The 23,273-nt window shown below is 42.3% G+C and overlaps 1 protein-coding gene across 1 annotated transcript in view; it reads left to right on the plus strand.

Annotated features, from left to right (window-relative positions):
- Positions 1 to 23,273, plus strand: part of KCNB2 (potassium voltage-gated channel subfamily B member 2) — a 352,283-nt gene that overhangs the window by 72,922 nt on the left and 256,088 nt on the right. Inside the window, exon 2 of the mRNA XM_044294622.1 lies at positions 12,033 to 12,728. Within this exon, the coding sequence (XP_044150557.1) occupies positions 12,150 to 12,728 (579 nt within the window). The 5' untranslated portion in view covers positions 12,033 to 12,149. The remainder of the gene's footprint in view (positions 1 to 12,032; positions 12,729 to 23,273) is intronic.

Genomic DNA, 23,273 nt, shown 5'->3' on the forward strand with positions numbered 1-23,273 from the left:
TTGGTTACACAAGGCAGCCCTCTCCCCCCTTGCAAGACGGGTGGTAACGAGCTGTTGGGGGAAGCCCCGGCGACTAGGTCGCGCGGTGCCACAGCAGCCAATCTGTTCTAGGAACAAATGCCTGAAGAGGGGCACACTTGTGTAGAAATTGTCCACATAAAGATGGTACCCCTTGCCAAATAAGGGTGACACCAAGTCCCAGCCTGTCTTCCCACTGCTCCCCAGGTAGTCAGGGCAACCGACCGGCTCCAGGGTCTGATCTTTACCCTCATAGATCCGAAATTTGTGGGTATAGCCTATGGCCCTTTCACAGAGCTTATACAATTTGATCCCATGCTTGGGATGTATTGTTTGAAGCCAAAGCGCCCGGTAAAATGTATAAGGAACTCGTCTACGCAGATGTTTTGCTCAGGGGTATTCAAATTTTAATTTTGGTATTAAAGTGGTCTATGAGGGGCCGAATTTTGTGGAGCCTGTCAAAAGCTAGGTGGCCTCTGGGACGGAAGGTGCTGTTGTCGCTAAAGTGCAGGAAACGCAGGATGGTCTCAAATCGTGTCCTGGACATGGCAGCAGAGAACATGGGCATGTAATGAATTGGGTTAGTGGACCAATATGACCGCAATTCATGCTTTTATGTTAGGCCCATGTTGAGGAGAAGGCCCAGAAAAGTTTTAATTTCGGAAACGGACGGGTTTCCACAAAAAGACTGAGCATAAAAGCTTCCCGGGTTGGCGGCTATAAATTGAGTGGCATATCGATTTGTTTCTGCCACAACTAAGTCCAACAGCTCCGCAGTCAAGAACAGCTCAAAAAAAAATAGTGCCGAACCGATCTGAGCTGTCTCAACCCGAACTCCAGACTGGGCAGTGAAAGGGGGAACTACTGGTGCGGCTGAGGTTGGGGGCTGCCAATCGGTTTGCCAACACCTCAGGGACTCTAGGGGCTCTACGGGCCTGTCTGTGCGGTGGCTGTGACGGGGGAACTACTGCACGTGCCACCGTACCAGCTTTAACTGCCCTTCTGGTGCTCGCCACTTCACCATGTTCTACGGCAGTGCTGGTACTAGGTCCAGGATGGGCTGCGCTGCTGGTGTATGCCTCACCACGTAATCCGACAGCGCCAGCCCCACTCTGCTGCCCTTGAAGTGGATCCTGCACAACCTGTGGTCTAGCAACACGGGGCCAGGTACGCCTGGTGGTATCAGGGACCTCAACCTCCTCGTCCGAACTTTGGGTCAGACTGCCACTGCTTTCTACAGGTTCATATTCTGACCCGCTGGATTTGTCAGATGAGGGTTCCCATTCCTCATCCAACTGGGTAAGAAGCCTGTAAGCCTCTTCAGAAGAATACCCCTTATTTGCCATTTGGACTACTAAATTTAGGGGGTATTCCCTGAGACTGCCCAAGAAAAAAAGCAAGCCTGTCTTACAAATGGGAGGCTAGCGAAGTACCGGAAGCCGCTGCGATTGATGAAAAATATCAAAACTGATTTTTTTTTTTTATCGCCGCAGCGCTTGTAAAGTGATTGTGCAGTGATTAAAAAATAATAATTTTTTTTTCACTGCGGTGGGGCGGGCGTGGGTGAACGCACTTGTGGGCGACCGATCAGGCCTGATCGGGCAAACACTGCGCTTTGGGTGGAGGGCGAGCTAAGGTGACATGAATACTATTATAGATCTTATTGTGATCAGTTCTGATCACTTACAGATACTATAACAGTACAAATGCTGATTAGCGATACACTAATCAGCAAATCAGTGACTGCGGTGGGCTGGGCGCTAAACGATCGCTAACTACCTAACCAAGGGGCCTAAACTATCCTAAAACTATCAGTCAATACCAGTGGAAAAAAAGTGACAGTTTACACTGATCACTTTTTTCCCTTTTACTAGGTGATTGACAGGGGCGATCAAGGGGTTAATTGGGGTGATGGGGGTGATCTGGGGCTAAGTGTACTCACTGTGAACTGTGCTCCTCTGCTGGAACCAACTGACGAAAAGAAGGAGCAGAGGAGAACAGCAGCCATTTAACACATTATATTTATAAATATAATGTGTTAGATGGTTTCTAATTCGATTTTTTTTTTTTTTTTTTTTTTTTTTTTTTTTTTTTTTTTTTTTTTAAATCATCAGCCTGCCAGCGACGATCATTGGCTGGCAGGCTGATGACGAAATTGTCCTTTAACTTTTGCCGGCCCGCGATGCGCATGCGCGGGCCGGCTCTGACCGAAATCTCGTGCGGCGGTCCTGAGGAGGTTAATGCGGTACTAATAAAGCGCTTCCATTATGGAAGCACTTCATTAGTACAGGAGGACCAGGAAACGGTGAAGGATCTGTACTCACCGCTTCCTGGTCCTTGGCTCGGCTATGCAGGGCTGCTCACAGCGTGAGGTCGCTGTGTGACCTCACACTGTGCGCCGCGATACACAGCCGACAGCAGAATAAAGAGGATCGCGATGGTGACCAGGAGCAGGAGAGGTAAGTGTTTTATTTTATTTGCACTGGGGGCTGAAGGCTGACATTGGGGCTGATAGATGGCTAAAGGTTGGGGGGTTGATCTGAGGCATTGGCGGACTGATCTGAGGTCTGATTAACATTGGGGGCCTGATTGCTGACCTTAGGTGTAATGAAAAATATTTTTTTCTTATTGTACAGTGCAGCACAGACCAGTGCAGCATAGACCCTAGTCAGTTTATATAGTTGTTATATAGTGTTATATATTTTAATATGCACCTTGTGTTTTGTTATGCACGTGAATCAGTCAGCGCCGACTAGCACCAGCTATAACAAACGAAATTCAGGTGTGGATCACTTTTGATGCATTTTCCAAGCTGCTAGAAGTTTCCTGAGACTGGAGAAAATAGTTGGCACAGCAGAACATTAAAAATGGCTTTATATGCAGAGTGCTCCAATAATTTCGCGATTGCGCTAGTCGGCACTAATGATGTGAATATTTTGGCGCAATATGTATGTATGGAGAGCAGAACCTAACACACTACCTAACACACTGCACTGCAACAGCTACACTATATCAGGATATAACATACACTGACTATCTCCCACTAGCTAAATATATATATATATATATATATATATATATATATATATATATATATATATATACAGTACAGACCAAAAGTTTGGACACACCTTCTCAAAGAGTTTTCTTTATTTTCATGACTATGAAAATTGTAGATTCACACTGAAGGCATCAAAACTATGAATTAACACGTGGAATTATATACATAACAAAAAAGTGTGAAACATCTGAAAATATGTAATATTCTAGGTTCTTCAAAGTATCTACCTTTTGCTTTGATTACTGCTTTGCACACTCTTGGCATTCTCTTGATGAGCTTCAAGAGGTAGTCACCTGAAATGGTCTTCCAACAGTCTTGAAGGAGTTCCCAGAGATGCTTAGCACTTGTTGGCCCTTTTGCCTTCATTCTGCGGTCCAGCTCAGCCCAAACCATCTCGATTGGGTTCAGGTCCGGTGACTGTGGAGGCCAGGTCATCTGGCGCAGCATCCCATCACTCTCCTTCATGGTCAAATAGCCCTTACACAGCCTGTAGGTGTGTTTGGGGTCATTGTCCTGTTAAAAAAAAATGATGGTCCAACTAAACGCAAACCGGATGGAATAGCATGCCGCTGCAAGATGCTGTGGTAGCCATGCTGGTTCAGTATGCCTTCAATTTTGAATAAATCCCCAACAGTGTCACCAGCAAAGCACCCCCACACCATTACACCTCCTCCTCCATGCTTCACGGTGGGAACCAGGCATGTAGAGTCCATCCGTTCACCTTTTCTGCGTTGCACAAAGACATGGTGGTTGGAACCAAAGATCTCAAATTTGGACTCATCAGACCAAAGCACAGATTTCCACTGGTCTAATATCCATTCCTTGTGTTCTTTAGCCCAAACAAGTCTCTTCTGCTTGTTGCCTGTCCTTAGCAGTGGTTTCCTAGCAGATATTCTACCATGAAGGCCTGATTCACACAGTCTCCTCTTAACAGTTGTTCTACAGGGTGGGCCATTTATATGGATACACCTTAATAAAATGGGAATGGTTGGTGATATTAACCTTCTGTTTGTGACACATTAGTATATGTGAGGGGGAAACTTTTCAAGATGGGTGGTGACCATTTTGAAGTTGGCCATTTTGAATCCAACTTTTTTCAATTGGAAGAAGGTCATGTGACACATCAAACTTATTAGGAATTTCACAAGAAAAACAATGAAGAGTGGGAGAAGAGGGTTGCATTGACAATCCAACACAATGGGCAGCACATTGAACACATTTTATAAGTGGTCAGAAACTTGTAAATAACTCATAAAAGAATAAAGTTACATTAAAACCAAGCACACCATTGTTTTTCTTGTGAAATTCCCAATATGTTTGTGTCACATGACCCTCTTCCTATTGAAAAAACTAAAGTTGTATTCAAAATGTCAGACTTCAAAATGGCCGCCATGGTCACTACCCATCTTGAAAAGTTTCCCCCCTCGCATATACTAATGTGCCACAAACAGGAAGTTAATATCACCAACCATTCCCATTTTATTAAGGTGTATCAATATAAATGGCCCACCCTGTAGAAATGTGTCTGCTGCTAGAACTCTGTGTGGCATTGACCTGGTCTCTAATCTGAGCTGCTGTTAACATGCAATTTCTGAGGCTGGTGACTCGGATAAATTTATCCTCCGCAGCAGAGGTGACTCTTGGTCTTCCTTTCCTGGGGCGGTCCGCATGTGAGCCAGTTTCTTTGTAGCGCTTGATGGTTTTTGTGACTGCACTTGGGGACACTTTCAAAGTTTTCCCAATTTTTCGGACTGACTGACTTTCATTTCTTAAAGTAATGCTGGCCACTCGTTTTTCTTTACTTAGCTGCTTTTTTATTGCCATTTTATATTGCCATAATACAAATTCTAACAGTCTATTCAGTAGGACTATCAGCTGTGTATCCACCTGACTTCTCCACAATGCAACTGATGGTCTCAACCCCATTTATAAGGCAAGAAATCCCACTTATTAAACCTGACAGGGCACACCTGTGAAGTGAAAACCATTTCAGGTGACTACCTCTTGAAGCTCCTCAAGAGAATGGCAAGAGTGTACAAAGCAGTAATCAAAGCAAAGGGTGGCTACATTGAAGAACCTAGAATATGAAATATTTTCAGTTGTTTCACACTTTTTTGTTATGTATATAATTCCACATGTGTTAATTCATAGTTTTGATGCCTTCAGTGTGAATCTACAATTTTCATAGTCATGAAAATAAAGAAAACTCTTTGAATGAGAAGGTGTGTCCAAACTTTTGGTCTGTACTGTATATGAGCTATCTAACTATATATCTAATGTAATGTGGAAAGCACAGAAATGACACTGCTGTCTCTCTCGGAACTTAAAAAATGGCTGCTGGGGAGGTTCTTATATAGTAAGGGGTCGGCAGCTTTCCTATTGGTTGCTAGGGATGTTGCTAAGCTCAAAGACATTACAGCCTTTTCATTTGCCCACAAGCAAGAAGGGAGGTTACTGATGGAAAAAAAATCTAGAATATTCGAAATTACAAATATATATCACTATATTCTAAATATTCGCGAATTCTCGAAGTGCCGATATTAGCGATTTAATATTCGTGATTCGAATATTCGCGCCCAACACTAATTTAGATGCATGTCATTTTTGTCATGGTCTTACCATGATTCCAGATGTGATTTTAAAAGGAGAATGGGCACATTTAGTAATCCTGTCTAAAATTTAGCTGAGATGGTCAAAACGTGGGCCAAATTTATCACAGTGGTGCACGTTATTTAAATGGATTGTCCCACGAAAAATATTCTACAGTTTTTAAACCAGCTCCTGGACCTGAATACTTTTGTAATTGCATGTAATTAAAATGTAGCATAGGTACAGTATTACTATACAAAGTTATTCAATAAAGTGTATCTGTATAGCGCCACTTGCTCTTTTTCTTATTTCTTTGACCTGCTCACTGAGATGGCCGCACATGCTCAGTTTCATCCTTCAACTGCATCCTAAGCTGCGGTAGGAAGAGCACGGACACGACCCCCTAACTGTAGCAGAAAAGACACTCCCTTGAGCTTTCAGCTTGATATAAATCTGGCAGGACAATTAGAGCAATGCATGGGGAGATTTCTGGATCCATGTGAGGTACAGGGCTGGTCCTAGCTTTGTTAGAAAGAGATTGTGATGTATTGTATGATGTTGGATTTTCATATTTTGCAATAATCATACAATACAATAATAATCTTTAATAGATTTGGTTGTCACATGCCGGAGGACCAAGGCAGACCTCCGGGACGTCGTGCAAACAGGACACAGGCAAAACAGACCAAGGACCTAAAAGCACATGACAGTAAGCAGGTTAGGCAATAGTGGTAGCACTACCACAGAACCAAGTGCACCGGCAGACCAGAGGCTAAACCCAGAGCGGAGAGCCACTGAGCCCCGTTCTTCACAGATGCCCTAGTGGTGGGGATTAACTTTTCGCACCTCCAGGAAGGTCCCAGTACACTTGGCCCCTACCTGCTGATAGGCCGGTGAAACCACCAGTGGAAAGACAAAAAAACTGGAACCCAAGCAAACACAGGACATGGAAAAGACAACAAGACGAACGGGAACCAGCACAGAAGCAGATACCTGGACCCCAAGCAGAATGGAAGCATGGTGGTCTCAGGCAGAGCTGCACACAGACTAGAGATTCACGGCACAGAACAGACTAGAGATTCACACCGACTAGAGATCCTCCCTCCATTAAACACAGGGACCCTCTCAGGCAGGACAAAAAGAGGATATGAACCAAAACAGAAAGGAACTACAGGCAGACAAGAACAGACAATGATCAGAAGCAGTAGGCACTGCCAGGAAGGACATAGGACAAACTACAATCAGAAGCAGTTTAGCACTGCCAGGCTATCAGATGCAGTAGAGCACTGCTAGGTGAAACAAGGAACAGACAAGGATAGCAAAAACATGATACAGGACAGGTACAGATCAGACAAGGACATAACCTCAACCACCATCACAGAAAAGGTACCAACAACTTCAGACAAAGCCGCAATGGATTACCAGGTGACACCACAAACAAGGGCAGATAGGAAAAAACCCTGGGTCATCAGCAAGGGGCTACACCCAGTAAGGCACTGGACAGAAGATAGACTGACCCCAAGCCCCACAGCTCACAGGTAGATATAGCTGCAATAATGAGGGCACCTCATAAGCCACACCGAGGAACGGACCAGGGAAAGTTAACCCCATCAGAACCAAACATGGAGGGGGGGGCCTGCATGAACAGGGAAGTGAACACACAGGCTGCAATACTGGACGTTGCCCCTGGCAACCAGCATACCCCGAGTCCACCGCAGCCAGTATGCCAGAGCACAAAAAACCCGTGACACAACATACATGCATACATACTAAGGCCATGTTCACACACAAGGCCGCAGCCAGCACACATCGTAGAACCAGCGTGCCCACAACCAGTACACAAACCGCATGCAGCCAGCCTGCACGGCACCAGAAACATGAGCCACAGGGATGCAGACATGAGAATCCACAAACACAGGCCACAATTCACACACTACACCGCACCAGCACGCAGTCCCAAGCAACCAGCATACACAGGTGTCAGCCTGCAGCCAGTACACAAGGGAGCCTGCATGGCAACAGTGATAAGAACTGCACAGAGATGCAGATAAGGGGAGTACGCACATTCATGGGCATAGTACACACAAGACACCACAGCCAGCACGCAGCCCCAAGTAACCAGCATACACAGGAGTCAGCCTGCAGCCAGTACGCAAGAGGGCCTGTAGCCAGCCTGCACGGCCATACCTGTCACAGTGAACCACACCGTGACATTGGGGCATCTTAGGCTACTTTCACACTTGCGCTTGATCGGATCCGTTCTGAACGGATCCGATCATATTAATGCAGACGGAGGCTCCGTTCAGTACGGATCCGTCTGCATTAATAACTTAGAAAAATTTCTAAGTGCGCAAGTAGCCTGAGCGGATCCGTTCAGACTTTCAATGTAAAGTCAATGGGGGACGGATCCGCTTGAAGATTGAGCCATATGGTGTCATCTTCAAGCGGATCCGTTCCCATTGACTTACATTGTAAGTCTGGACGGATCCGCGCGCCTCCGCACGGCCAGGCGGACAGCTGAACGCTGCAAGCAGCGTTCAGCTGTCCGCCTGGCCGTGCGGAGGCGAGCGGAGCGGAGTCTGAACGCCGCCAGACTGATGCAGTCTGAGCGGATCCGCATCCATTCAGACTGCATCAGGGCTGGACGGAAGCGTTCTGCTCCGCTCATGAGCTCCTTCAAACCGAGCTCACGAGCGGACAGCCGAACACTAGTGTGAAAGTAGCCTTACTATGATACTTTTTTCTTATGTCAGCTCAAAGCTGCCCTACTTCACACTATTATTTTGCACTAAAAACATGTCGCATTTTCCGAATCCACTTAACCATGTCCTCTTAGGCTACTTTCACACTAGCGTTTTTCCGGCAGGGTTTAGCAATCAAGTAAACAATGACTGGAGATCACAAATTCTCTAATTTGCGAATTTATGGCGCCTTTTCGGACAATAATTTGCGAAATATCGCAAATTAGAATATTTCCTATGCCTCTCATCACTAATTGTGTGCTGTTAGGCAGATCTTCTGTGATGTCCACATAGTGGTCACATGACCCTCCATCAGCAGTAATCTTATGGACAAAACCGCTGTGTGGAAAGCACAATAGATTTGGCAAACCATTCGGCTTCCCTTATGAAATATAGAAAATGGCTCAGAATTTTAACAAAAGCTATCTAGCTAGGTGCCTTATAAACATCTTACAAACATATTGTGGCTTGTGGCGTATGTACCAGTATTCTGGCTCCATTTTCTACAGCACTATGTCTATTGCATTTCCTAAAATCAATTACAGTTACAACATGTGGTCACTGCATACGTTATCGCAGAAGCAAAAAACTGCCACATGTGAATGCTGCCTAAGGCTAGGTTCACATCACCATTTTGTTTTCCTATTCTTCTAATCAGTCAGAAGAACAGAAAACAAAAAAAAAACTATCCTTTATTTTGAGCATCTGTTATGTTCATTCTGTATCTGTTTTAGCCATTTCTGTCTGAGATGTTATTTTAGATAGAAGTACTTTGTGAAGTGCTTTTTACTCCTGTCCTGGTTGGGATTTTATATAGTGCCTGACACATGTCTGTATAGTCCCTCCTGATTGGCTGAGGCTGATTGCAAGGCATAAGGGGTAAACCCAATGGCTAGGGCACCACCGAGGTCATGTGCCTCCTTCATATTTTGTGCCCTGCTATGCTGTCTTTTGAGCTGTAAAATGGAGAGTGCAATTTTGAGTAAATTTTCCAAAATGACTTGCAAAAGTTTCGGATTCACTAGAATCCAAATTTTTGGGAAACTTGTAATGAATTTGATTTGTTTAGAATCAACCCGCTCTTCTCTAATATGTTCATGAATGGCCTTGTGGAGGGCTTGCACAATAGAATTTCAGTACCTGCAGATGATACTAGCTCTGTAAGGTAATCAAAACACAGGAGGAAAGTTTTAAATGGGTTCTTGAACGATGATTGTTAGGGCAGTTGAAAGTTATCTCGCAGAACAGCCATTATATTCTGTGTTACTTAGTACGTTTATTAGTTGTATAATAAGCACCTGCCCGTCTGGGCTCTAACTAATACACAGTAGTGTTCCCTGACTCACCTCTAAGTACAGGTTATACACAGTATATCAGGCTCCAAGCCTTAGCAGATCCGGTCATCAAACACAAGTCCATCCTGGGAAGAGGTCTGGCTACACATGGCCTCATGGCCCCTCAGCCCACCTGGCTGAGACCACCAAGAGCCTCACTAGGCCTCTGCTTACAAGTCCTCTCTTCTCCCAGACTGGCATACAGAGGGTTGTTTTTTTTTTGCCTCCTTGATTACAGCAGGCCTCCTCTGCGATGATCTCAGGCTAGGGGAAAGCCTGCCGTGGAATGGGCGGTGGACTGGGAAGATCCCACTACCAAACCTACCTTCCCAGTCCAAATAAAATCCAACCCTTGTACTCCAACAAAACAAATAGCTTCAGCAACTATGTTTGCTGAAGCCAACGCCATACTTCTGGATTTTACTTATCTCACCCAGTTGAGGAACCTGGGTGAGATATTCACCCCTTCCAGGACTTTTACTGTACACATCGCCACAGTAAATACAATCAGATATGCTGTAGTGCTGATCGGTATAGGAAATCATTGTGGCCCTCAGCTATTGTAAATTATAATAAGTTGAGGAGAATGGTGTGTGAGGCTATGTTTTAATTCTGTATTTTATGCAAGACTTGCATGTATCATGTTAGCTATTGTATTATGTGTAATTTGTGTCTAACTTGTCACTTTATGTTTTATATATGTATTGTTGGTGCTGATACAACATTGCAATTCCCCATGCTGCAGGGATTAGGAATGTTATAGTTTATTAAATTGCAGAGGGATTTGGGAAGCTGGAGTGCTGGGCAGAGAAATGCCAAATTACGTTTAAGGTAGATGCATGTAAGGTTATTTACTAAGACCAAAGGACACATATTTACAATTATGTATTAAATAGTAAAACATTGAGTAAAACTACCAATGAAAATACTTAGCTGAAGACATCTGTGTTGGTCCCATATTCATATGTGCCCACATTGCTGAAAAAAAATATTTTTTATTATATGCAGCGCCTACAGAAGTAACGGGTGTTGCTATTGCTCCTAGAGGCTCTGCTCTCTCTGCAACTGCCACCCCCTCTCCACTTTGATGGGCCAGGCTGTGAAAGCATTATCACACCTGGCCCTGTCAAAGTCCAGAAGGTGCAAAATGTGTACTAATGCCTCATGTAAGCATGCAACATAGTGGCCTGTATACTATTTATGGTGCTGAGAAGCGATGTTAATTATGCTGAGAAGCAGTTATTAGATCAAAGTATAGCATGAGGAGGTGTCATCCAGGTTCTTTCTTGTTTTGGGATATTCAAGAGGGCGCAGCAGTTCCAGAGAGCGGAACCTCTCAGTGTAATGGTAACGCCCCCGTTGCTCCTAGAGGCTCATTTTCATATATTAAAATGTATTTCTCAGCCTTGCAGGCACATATGAACATGGAAGCAACACAGATGCCTTCAGCTGCCAAGCGCACATGTAACAGGTCAGCCAGTTTCATAGGTACAAATCTGCTGACAGATGCCCTTTAAAGATGTCTGGAAACAGCACTATAATCAATCTGCTAATTGGCTGTCCCTTGCTACTGTATGTCGCTCCCACCCATTGTGTTTACTTCCCATTCCTGTGTATACATAACGATCCTGCTCTAACATGGCCTATGACTAGACCTGTCCATCAGCGACTTCCACCATGCAGATGAGTAACCTAAATCCTGTAACCATGACAAGGGGCATCCTCTAAGTCTGGAGCAAAGAAGGTTTCATCATTATCATAGACAGGAATTCTTTACTGTAAGAGCAGTGAGCTTGTGGAATTCTCTGCCAGAGGAGGTTGTGATGGTTGATTCATTGATTGAGATCAAGAAGGGCCTGTATGAAGAATATAATATTACCAATTATGGGAACTAGATTTCTGGAGAAGGAACTGGGATTTAGTGGAGTCAGGATGGAATTTTTTTCCTCTAATATCAAGCAATTGGCATCTACCTCATAGGGTTTTTTGACTTCCTCTGGATCAACATAGTAGGATTATGCAATGCAAAAATTGCATGTTTTCCTGCATTTACTCCTACAAATTTAGCCTGCATTGTTGATTACTGTATGTAGTTGCTGTAATTTTAAGTGGACCTGCCTTGTGTGAGGTTTACTTTACATAGAAGGTTTCCCCCATTTGTTGAACTCTGTTCATAAATAATCAGATAAAATCTTGTTTTTATGCATAATGTTTTATTTAGTGCTTTAGTGTGAGATTGTCTTTATCTTTGTAGAACTGTCCATTAATCCATTTTTCTGTACATTGCAGCTTGAATTGTGGATCTCTCAGTAACCGGTAACCAGCCTGAGTTTTGTGAGATCTCTTCTGTTTTTCCCATGACTACCTACTGCAAGAAGCTCAACTAGGGCCTGTGCTTTACAAAATATGGCAGAAAAGGCTCCTCCAGGGCTGAACAGAAAGTCCTCAAGGTCCACTCTTTCTCTTCCACCAGAGCCAGTGGAGATCATTCGAAGCAAAGCATGTTCTCGGAGAGTGAAAATAAATGTAGGTGGCTTAAACCACGAGGTCTTATGGAGGACTTTAGACCGTCTGCCAAGGACTAGACTAGGAAAACTGAGAGACTGTAACACTCATGAGTGTCTACTGGAAGTATGCGATGACTACAATCTAAATGAGAACGAGTATTTTTTTGACCGGCACCCAGGAGCTTTTACTTCTATATTAAATTTCTATAGGACAGGGAAGCTGCATATGATGGAGGAGATGTGTGCACTATCGTTTGGCCAGGAGCTGGACTACTGGGGAATCGATGAAATATACTTGGAGTCATGCTGCCAGGCCAGATATCATCAGAAGAAAGAACAAATGAATGAGGAGCTGAGAAGGGAAGCAGAGACTTTGAGAGAGAGGGAAGGAGAAGAATTTGATAACACTTGCTGCCCTGAGAAACGAAAAAAGCTTTGGGACCTACTGGAAAAGCCAAACTCATCAGTAGCTGCAAAGGTAATACAGACTGTAAAAGTCCTACAGTATGCAATTCCACTTCTATCTACTGTAAATAATATATAGCATCTTTTTTTATCACATAATGTACTATATATTAATATATATTCTAAAGCTTTGAAAGTCTCTACAGATAAAGATGTAGCAGAGCGTGCAGCAGGTTTTCCTGCCATCCTGTGTAGATGCACAAGTAATACATTATGGCATCTCCTACATCTGTATGTGCACAAAGACTTATTAATGCAGTGATATATACAGTATCTTAGACTTTTTTGGATTTGTTTAAAGAGGTTCTGCATTTACTATAATACTTTTGAATGAACATACATATTGCTGTACTCACTTGTGACTGCTACCACTGGATACCACATAAGTCTGTCCTGTCAGTGGGATTACTACGGGACATGAGAGGTACAATGGGTTTAAAATAGTTTTTGAACTAATGACTTATCTTACCGATAGGCCATCCATATCTGATTGATGGGGGTCTGACACCCGGGACCCCAGCCAATCAGCTGTTTGAGAGGACACCGGAGCCCACAGTAGGGCCGCAGCCTTCTCTCGGCTCTTGAAGCACTGCGCCGTCTATTTGATAGCGGATGTGCTTGGTATTGCAGCTCATCCCCATTCACTTCAGTGGGACTGAGCTACGCCTATGAACGTGGAGTCACATGGCCTAGCAAAAGCTGAAAGAAGACCATGACCCTACTGTGAGCGCTGGTGTCTTCTCAAACAGCCCATCATTGGAGGTCCTGGGTGTTGGACCCTCACAGATCAGAAATCAGTTCAAAAATCTCGGAAAAGTACACAAGTCATTCAGCCAATTAAAGTCCAAGATTATGGTTATGCTGATGGCAGATTTTGCATTACGAGACTACTTGATATTTTTTTCCTTACCTGTAAAAAAAAAATTGCAGTTAGTAATTGTATTCATTTCTGTGGCAGGACCTAACCTGCAATGGGCACCTTTCAGTCTGCTGCTTGTGACAATGCAGGGACATGGTGACTGTCACCCATATAAAGTCACCCATCACTCTTCAGTTGAAGGTCACAATCAGGAAATATCATTGTTCTCTTTGCTCAGTTTACTATAGTCTTATTATAAAGAAGAAAACTTTATAAGGTGGTTTTATGAGATTAGAAAAATATGGCTGCCTTCTTTCAGGATCAGCGCTGCTCTTTTCTATGGACTTTGTGGAGTATAGCAGCTATTCAATTCACATCAAAGGGTCTGTGTTGCAACACAACCTAACCTATGACAAGAGTGGCATTGTGTCTGAAAGATAGCTGCCATTATTACAATAACACAAAACAAGGACGGACTAGGTAAATGTGTTAAATATTCTACCCATTTATTAAAAAAATTATCCTTGTATTAAAATTTTACTGGATGACAAGGAAAAGAAACAAAACACTTCAATGGACTAATTTAATAAGGGCCTAAAACGTATTCTTCATTGAATAACTGTTGAGGAACATCTTTGTGGATCTCTGTGCCGTGCTGTTCCTCTGTTATTCCTGGGTGTTACTAGTTGGGGGGGGGGGGTGTTCTTTGTATATTCTGACCATGTCCAATCTGTTTCAGATTGCCTAAAGACATTTCTGTTTGACAATGGGAATAGTAATGCCCACTTGTCAAATTATTCATAAACATGAATGGCAAAATGCTCCAGAATTGTTATTTTATGAAAATTTTGGGTAATTACTAAAATGACATCAGAAAAGCTAACAGGTCCTGGATCGCACTTCTCTGTGTCCGTCACATTTGCGTCTGATAAGTGGCCAAAGTGGCTCTATAATAGTTCTAAATTGTTCTAAATTGTTCTAAACTTCCCTCCACCTCTTCTTCCGACTTTGAAGCTGCTGACCACTTCAGACTCAAACACAGAAACTCATTACTGAAATCATCACCAGACAGAAAAATTATATATAAAAATATTTTACCTTCAGAAAACCACTTTCAGCCGTGACATTTCAGCAGTGAGACTGATAAAGGCTACATCTTAGAAATGGCTAGAGCGGTCACGTTTTACCTGTCACTGCTCAGAGGACACCGTGCTCCAGAAAACTGCTCGGCTAAAAGCAGGCTTGACTTAAACTGGAACTTTGAAGAAAAATGGGGGAAGAAGCAGCAAATTTATCTTCATATACTCTATTTTTATGCTTGGGTGCAGGGACTACATGAGGATGTGCCTAATTTACAATGAGGTGTGTGGCTCATCATAAATTAGGTGCATCCTCCAGCAGTGCAGGAAGCACCAGTCTTGATAAGTCTCCCCCTATAAGACTTTACTATTGATGCCTTATCCTTATATATGACCGCGGCTGTGACTGGAACTGCAGCTTAGTCCCATTTATCTGAATAGCAGTAAACACTTTAGGAGATGCGATGCCTTCATCCATCTGATTGACAGAGATGTCAACAGTCAGCCTAAGGATAGACCATAAAAATTAAAGTCCCAGGACACCATTTTAAATACTTTAACTACAATACCTCCCCCCACATCTACTGCAAGTGCACAATAGGCAAGCCTGTTGTCAGGGGTCTTCAGTGAGTCAGCAGTGGGCTGAAGAATCTGTATAAATAATCTGTATTGCAGTGCGGTGTAAAATAAATGGCTGCATTTTTTCTGCCAAAAATATATACCGTACATCAAATAAAAAAATATTGGGAAATGTTTCAGGCCATCTTTCATCAGATCGAGACGACAAGAGACTCATGGAAAAAAGATGTGCAAGTCAGTTCTCTTTCCAAAAGGACTGCAATACTCCTCATGCATACTAGGTAGTCTTCTAAATAAGGAGTACCCCCAAGGTGCCAACAAAGACCACTCCGCTAACCAGGGCAAATTTCTCTTGAGACACTCAGTTTTCTTGTCCTTTTGGATGGTGAACTGACTTGCAACCCTCATTCAGAGCAGCATAATACGGGAAAATGTAGTACTCTTTTGCACGTCTATTTTCCAATAAAGTATTACACCTTTCTCTCCCAATCTCAGAGTCTGATTTTATTAATTTTTTATTCAGGACAAATTCAGAATCAATAGCATCTGTTCACTTATCTCATATATATATACATATATATATATATATATATATATATATATATATATATATATATATATATATATATATATATAGGAAAAATAATGGCGGCACTGAAAAAAAAAAACACAAGGAGGGTGCTAGGTTCAGGGATGTTGCAGCTTACCCCGTCTGATAAAGATGAAAAAACGGACGGCACTCAAAGTAAAAGTAAGTGGTGTTTATTCACCCATGTGGATGGCCATCCACATGGGTGAATAAACACCACTTACTTTTACTTGGAGTGCTGTCCGTTTTTTATATATATATATATATATATACTCTAAAGTGGTCTTCTATGGTGATGGACTTCTTTCAATGAAGAGGGATAGTAATCACAGTATGTATGTGATGGAACTGGAAATCTGGTCTGGATAAGAGGATAACCTTCTAAAAGAGAGTCTTTTGGAGAGATTTCACTCTAGATAAGGGGTGCACAACCTGCAGCCAACGGCATGCATGCCATCCACGTTGCCTTTCCATGTGGCCCCCAACCATCTGCAGCCAGTGTTATATGGGGGTCCTGTAGCCTGTAATGTATGGGGGTCCTTTAACCAGTAATGTATAGGGGTACTGTAGCCAGTAATTTATGGGATTGTTGTAGCCAGTAAGGTCTGGGGATCCTATAACCAGTACTGTATGGGAGTACTATAACAAGTACTGCATTGGGGTCCTGTAACCAGTACTGTATGGGGTCCTGTAACCATTCCTTTATGGGGTCCTGTAGTCAGTAATGTCGGTGGTCCTGTAACCAGTAGTGCATGGGTGTCTGGTAACTAGTACTGTATGGGGGTCCTCTAACCATACCTTTATGGGGCCCTTTAGTCAGAGATAGATAGATAGATAGATAGATAGATCCAAAATGGAGTCAGCAAAAACAGAAATGTTTCTAGTGGATCCATGTACCACAACCATTACATGCAGTATTTGCACTATAGAATAGATCCATTTCCACTTTTTGAAAGATCAGAAGAAGCTTATGAAGTAATAGTTGTTGAAATTATATTGTCATGAGCATTCTTACTGTAGAAGGGAGAGTTTCTCTTGGCCACAGGACCAAATAAATATATATATATATATATATATATATATATATATATATATATATATATATATATATATAATTACACATAGATCACATTTTGGTGTGCCATGTCCTTTTTAAGTATAGTCTGGGAATCCATAGTAGAAGACAGCATTTTTTCATCTCATACTCTCATCAACTCATTACTCAATAAAAGTATAAAAGCGTTTGACCTTGTCCAGTAACTTGTGACTAATTGGGTCTGTCCTGGGCCTGTTCTTCATCATCTAGTTGGATTACTGATGGATTTGTCAGCCAAATGCCAAATAAACCTTATTTTCTTGATGAATTTTGTGCTGTATCTGATTTTCAGCACCTATTTTATTTGTCTAATGGGAATATTCTTTTTCAAGCTTTTCAGAAATGTTCTTTGCCCAGAGCTGTGTAAATAGATATTTAGATTATTGTCAGGCTCGGTAAGAGCGTCTGAGTGTTCTGGAGACGCCGAGCATTTACTTGCACTGTCACAGTCACAATGTTATGCTCCATTTACAGAATATAGTGCCATGCCAACATAACTACTTCGGGTGTTTTTGGATTTAAAAGTAGAAGAAAAAAATAATAATTTGCTTTCTAAATAGTTTTAAAGGGAGTCTGTCACCAGGAAATGCACTTTCAAACTGGGCACAATGCCTTGTAAGGTTAGTTTAGTGGATCTTTTGCTTCATTCAGTAGAAAAAGTACATAACTCATATGCAAATGAGCAGTTAAGTGCTCTCAGGGGGCGGGCTCATGCCTCTCAGTGCACCCTTGCTCCCTCTGGTTCCTCTGTCAGCTCCTCCCTCTACTTCTTCATTGACAGGGCCCGGTTCCTGCATTGTATTCTCAACTGCCCTGAGTCTTTTTGAGGAGTCGTGATTTTGTACTATACATACTATACATAGAAACATGTGTCGGCAGATAAGAACCATTTGGCCCATCTAGTCTGCCCAATATACTAAGTACTATGGATAGCCCCTGGCCCTATCTTATATGAAGGATGGCCTTATGCCTATCCCATGCATGCTTAAACTCCTTCACTGTATTTGCAGCTACCACTTCTGCAGAAAGGCTATTACATGCATCCACTACTCTCTCAGTAAAGTAATACTTCCTTATATTACTTTTAAACCTTTGCCACTCTAATTTCAGTTCACGTATACTACAAAATTAAAGCTCAATGCTATAATTACTGAGCTTTTTGCTATCGCAGTTGAGAAGAGGATTGTGGGTGGAAACAGAAAAATAAAAAGTACTTACACAGAGGACATATGGAGGTGGTTCATTTATAAGAGAAAGCAATGAATGCATTGGAATTTGGAAGCGATGGCTTTGAATTGCTGATAGTAAAAAAAAAAAAGACGTATTACCCCACGAGTTTTACAAGGAGACCTTGTGCTTTGGTGACAAATTCTTTTATAAGTTTAAACGGTGGTTGTATTAAAGGGTTTATCAGGGATTAGTAAAAAGCATCTGCTTTCTATTTTCAGAAACAAGGACACATTTGCCTGTAGTCTGCCCACTTGAATGGGGCTGAGCTAAGCAGAGTAAGGCCCCTTTCACACGGGCGAGTTTTCCGTGCGGGTGCGATGCGTGCGGTGAACGCATTGCACCCGCACTGAATCCTGACCCATTCATTTCTATGAGACTGTGCACACATCACTTGTGCGTTGCGTGAAAATCGCAGCATGCTCCTCTTTGTGCGTTTTTCACGTAACGCAGGCCCTATAGAAATGAATGGGGTTGCGTGAAAATCGCATGCATCCGCAAGCAAGTGCGGATGCGGTGCGATTTTCACGCATGGGTTCTAGGTGACAGTCTATTCACTGTATTATTTTCCCTTATAACATGGTTATAAGGGAAAATAATAGCATTCTGAATACAGAATGCTTTGTATAATAGTGCTGGAGGGGTTAAAAATAATAAAAAAGTTAACTCACCTTCTCCTCTTGTTAGCGCAGATGCCACTCTGTTCTTTATCTGTGGGCTAAAGGACCTTTGATGACGTCAGATCACATGCTCCATCACCATGGTGATGGACCATGTGATTGGAGCATGTGATCTGACGTCACCTCAGGTCATTCAGTCCACAGCTAAAGAACAGAGTGGCATCTGCGCGAACAAGAGGAGAAGGTGAGTTAACTTTTTTATTATTTTTAACCCTTCCAGCACTATTATACAAAGCATTCTGTAGTCAGAATGCTATTATTTTCCCTTATAACCATGTTATAAGGGAAAATAATACAATCTTCAGAACATCAATCCCAAGCCCGAACTTCTGTGAAGAAGTTCGGGTCTGGGTACCAAACATGCACGATTTTTCTCACGCGAGTGCAAAACGCATGACAATGTTTTGCACTCGCGCAGAAAAATCGCGCATTTTCCCGCAACGCACCCGCCTCTTATCCGGGCAAAAAACATGACGCCCGTGTGAAAGAGGCCTAATACTGTTCCTATAATAAAAGCAGAACCCATTCGCTAATACAGGTAGAACCTAGAAAATGGATAAAACGTGCACAAAATGTGTAATAAGATAGGACCTCTGCGAAAACCTGACCTCTAGCCCTCGCTACTGCTGAGCAGAGACACTATCTCATAGGATTCCTGATCAGCAGTCATACACTTTTTGCAAAAGGGCTGCAGCATTGATGTTCATTACATGGCGTTACATTACATGGCGTTACATTTACAAAGCATAGTAGAGTAGCAGTACTGAGGTATGAAGTGGCTCTGTACTATTCTGTCATATCCTGTTCTGTACAGCACTGTATGACAGAAATTTTACTCCCTAGTCAAAAAAGTTCTGTAATATAGTGTCCAATACAACTCGCTTGCAATACAGAATTTGAAAGTAAAAGGGTCTTTATGCCTAGAAATAAAATTAGACTCATATGGGTATTCAGGAGGGACCCATAACTTCCCCATATGACAGTTTAAAGATGTTTTCTGGAATTTAAATATGGATTGTCTATCCTCTGGATAGGCCATCAGCACTTGAGTAGTTCTGGTGCTGTGACCAGCGGTGGACAGAGCTGTGTAGTCCTTGCACTGATTTATGGTGTAGACCTACTATGAAACAGAAGATTAACAGGGATGTGGGCTGTCAGACCCTTACCTATAGATTCTGATAGCTTATCCTAGGCTAAAATCCTGGAAAACCCCTTCATAGTAACCTAATAACCCCAAAAATATGACAGATGACAAGTGTAAATTTTAAAATTGTTTGCATCTAGCGCAACAACAAAATTGTTTCAAAAAGTTGTAAGAAATTTAAAGCGTGGGTTACACTGTACCAGAATTCCCTTTCTGCATTCACAGTACTGGATGGAGCCAGCAAGCCCAGCACAGTTCTCTGCATTCATGCCACTTTTCTGGAGTGAATTAAGACAGAAATCTACGGCAGCTTGAAGGCTGACACATGGCCAATGGGAGGATGCGCCAAATATACCAGAGGCCTGCACTTCTGCATGAATTTGGTGCATCCTCCAGCTGTGCAGGTGGAATCAAGACCAGCAATGGAAACGCCAATCTTGATGAGCCCCATTGGGGACAGTGTGATGCTAATGTCTGTGAAGTGTTGCGGAATATAGTAACGCTATATAAACGCTATATAAATGCGTAAAAAAAAAAAATAACAGACACTCCCAGTCTCTGCTTAGTCTTAGTGACACTACTTTACTACACTCCCATGCCTATGTGGTTAATGAAATCTACAAGAAAAACAAGACCTAGGCTGTACGTTATGACCAGGAAGCAGACTACGACACAATGGGACTGATGACAGGCACAATTTATCAGTACAACTAAGTGGCTGCTGACAGCTTGAAGTAATATATTTGCACTTACATGAGGGCAAGTAGAATTGTTTTATATTATGAAGTGGCTCGCTTCGATATTGGCTACTTTGTCATTACACTTACAATATCTTTAGTCTGTTTTTAGCATGTCCTTGTCACAGACATAGGTAACAGCCTATCTTTGTTTGCTTGCCTCCTTCATGGTTTCTTTATTATAGAGACTTGTATATACATTAAGGGCCCTTTCACACAGGCCAGTGATCGGAACAAATAACACACGTTCCCAATCATTGCTTCATGTAAACATGCTTCCATCATAAGAGCAAACACTTGTTAGGCTGATCGAATCATTTAGGCAAGCATAAAAATGCAGGTCTGTCAGCAGAATCTCTGCCCGTGTGAACAGGGGATATGCTGTTGTGATATGCAAACTACAGTATATGGGGAGGAACAATCTCTTTAACGATCATTTGTTCCCATATAGGCAAAAGCCAAAATTAGTTCCATTGCTCTGAAAAGTTATCTGGTCTTTTTAACATCCACCCCAAAGAGAACTCCTGACATCTCAGAAGATTATATCTGTAAAGAATAAATCAAGGCAACTGGACGTACTATAGATTTCTTGAAAACGTTTCACTCGTTCTTCCAACGAGCTTTCTCAATTCTGAGTGACTGTACAAGAATTCTCTGGGAATAAATATGCAACTGAATCAACATCTGGTAATTATACCCAGCATGGGGTCAGAGGTCATTATACCCAGCATGGGGTCAGATGTGAAACAAAACAACTACATCAGCGTATGGCTCAGCATAGAAGACCCAAAACCTCTCTCTGGTCAAGATTCAGCCGTGTACTTACATCTAAAAGAAACAGGTCACACCGTTGAAGACAGTCAAGTACGTATTTTGGATAAGGAGGCTGATTGGTACAAACGAGGTGTGAAGGAGGCCATCTACTTAAAAATGGAGAAGCCAAGCTTGAATAGAGGCGGGGGGGGGGAGGTTAGACATCTATTGTCTGCCACATACAATGCTGTCTTGACACCTTTTTCTGGGAGGTCATTATTACCTACTACCCCATGCTGGATATAATGACCTCTGACCCCATGCTGGGTATAATTACCAGATTTTGATTCAGTTACATATTTATTCCCAGAGAATTCTTGTACAATCACTCAGAATTGAGAAAGCTTTTTGGAAGAACTAGTGAAACGTTTTCAAGAAATCTACAGTAAGTCCAGTTGCCTTGATTTATTCTTTACAGATATACCATGACCTGGATAAATGAAAACCTTCAGACATCTCAGAAGATTACAATAATGTTGACTAAATGTCTCTTTTATAGTTGAACTTCACTAAACACTTGACGTGTACCTCTACTTTTTGTGGCAAAAAAATAAATAATTCACAGCCCTAATTTTCTCCAAAGGCTCAATATTTCATTGACACCTGAATGGCTTCTGCAGCTTACTCCAAGCGGTTAGTTATCTGTTGTCACTCAAACTATCTGCATGGATTTCTTCGGCAGCTATTGCTGCTATTGGGTGGGACTTCGTTAGTGTATGTTTGGTTTGGCTGCTGGGTACGTTCATGTGAAGACGTGCTTCGCAGCATGGGAACTAAAGGAACTGAAAAGTCCTCAGTTCTGTTAGTTCTAATACTGCTGAGCGTGTCTTCACATGAACGTGCTCACCAGCCAAGCCAATCACTTTGACATGTTTGGCTGCTCTCTTCTGTCCTTAGCATTGTCATGCAGATCTTATCTGCATAGCAAAGCTGAGGAAAGGCTCCCTGCAGATAGAGCTCAGAGCTTGATCACAATAAAATGTGTATTACCGTGAATTATTATATCAAGGAATAAGTAGGCTTAACATGGCTTAGAGGCAAAAAAAAAGTTTACTAGACTATGATACAAAAGATACCATACATAGTTTAGGGTGGCATTATAGGGAACAAATACAATGTAAGAGATATGTTAAGGAGCATGGTGCATTGTGCTATGTTTCCATCTTACCGAGCAGTCCACACATGCACTGGCAGAAGACGGCAGTGGAGACGAATAGAAGGGGCAAACCACCCCAATAAACCTGAAAACGGGAAGATGTTTGTTTCCTGCTGTTCACAACGCTAGAGAAGGAAGATTATGCTTGGATACAGCGTTAAAGAGCCATTTGAAACTGCAGTGAAGGGGATGGAATGGGGGCATACAGGACAAATGGCGGGGAACAGTTAAAGACTTATAATGAAATGTGGAGGGGCTAGGGCAGATCTACTGATTAGAATAACAAAAAAGTTTGAACTGGAGGTTTAGTTTTCAGATATGTCTTTTTAACAGTCACAGGCATTATAGGGATGAGATATTAGATGCTGCTGGATGTTTTTTTACTGTGGAATTAGTCTGTGATAATTAGGGTCAGAGATTCAATGTCAACATCTTATGTTCTTCATAACACATATAAAACTAAAAGAGCTCTACAATGTGAGTGTTTTCCAGACAGCATCCCATATCTTCGCTCTCTGGATTCCTGTGATCATGAAATCAGAGAATGGGTTAAATTGCTGATGTCAGTAAATATACAACTGCTGCAATCTTTTCATTGA

This window comes from Bufo gargarizans, chromosome 5 (genome assembly GCF_014858855.1).
Source record: "Bufo gargarizans isolate SCDJY-AF-19 chromosome 5, ASM1485885v1, whole genome shotgun sequence".
In the NCBI taxonomy this organism is placed as follows: Eukaryota; Metazoa; Chordata; class Amphibia; order Anura; family Bufonidae; genus Bufo; species Bufo gargarizans.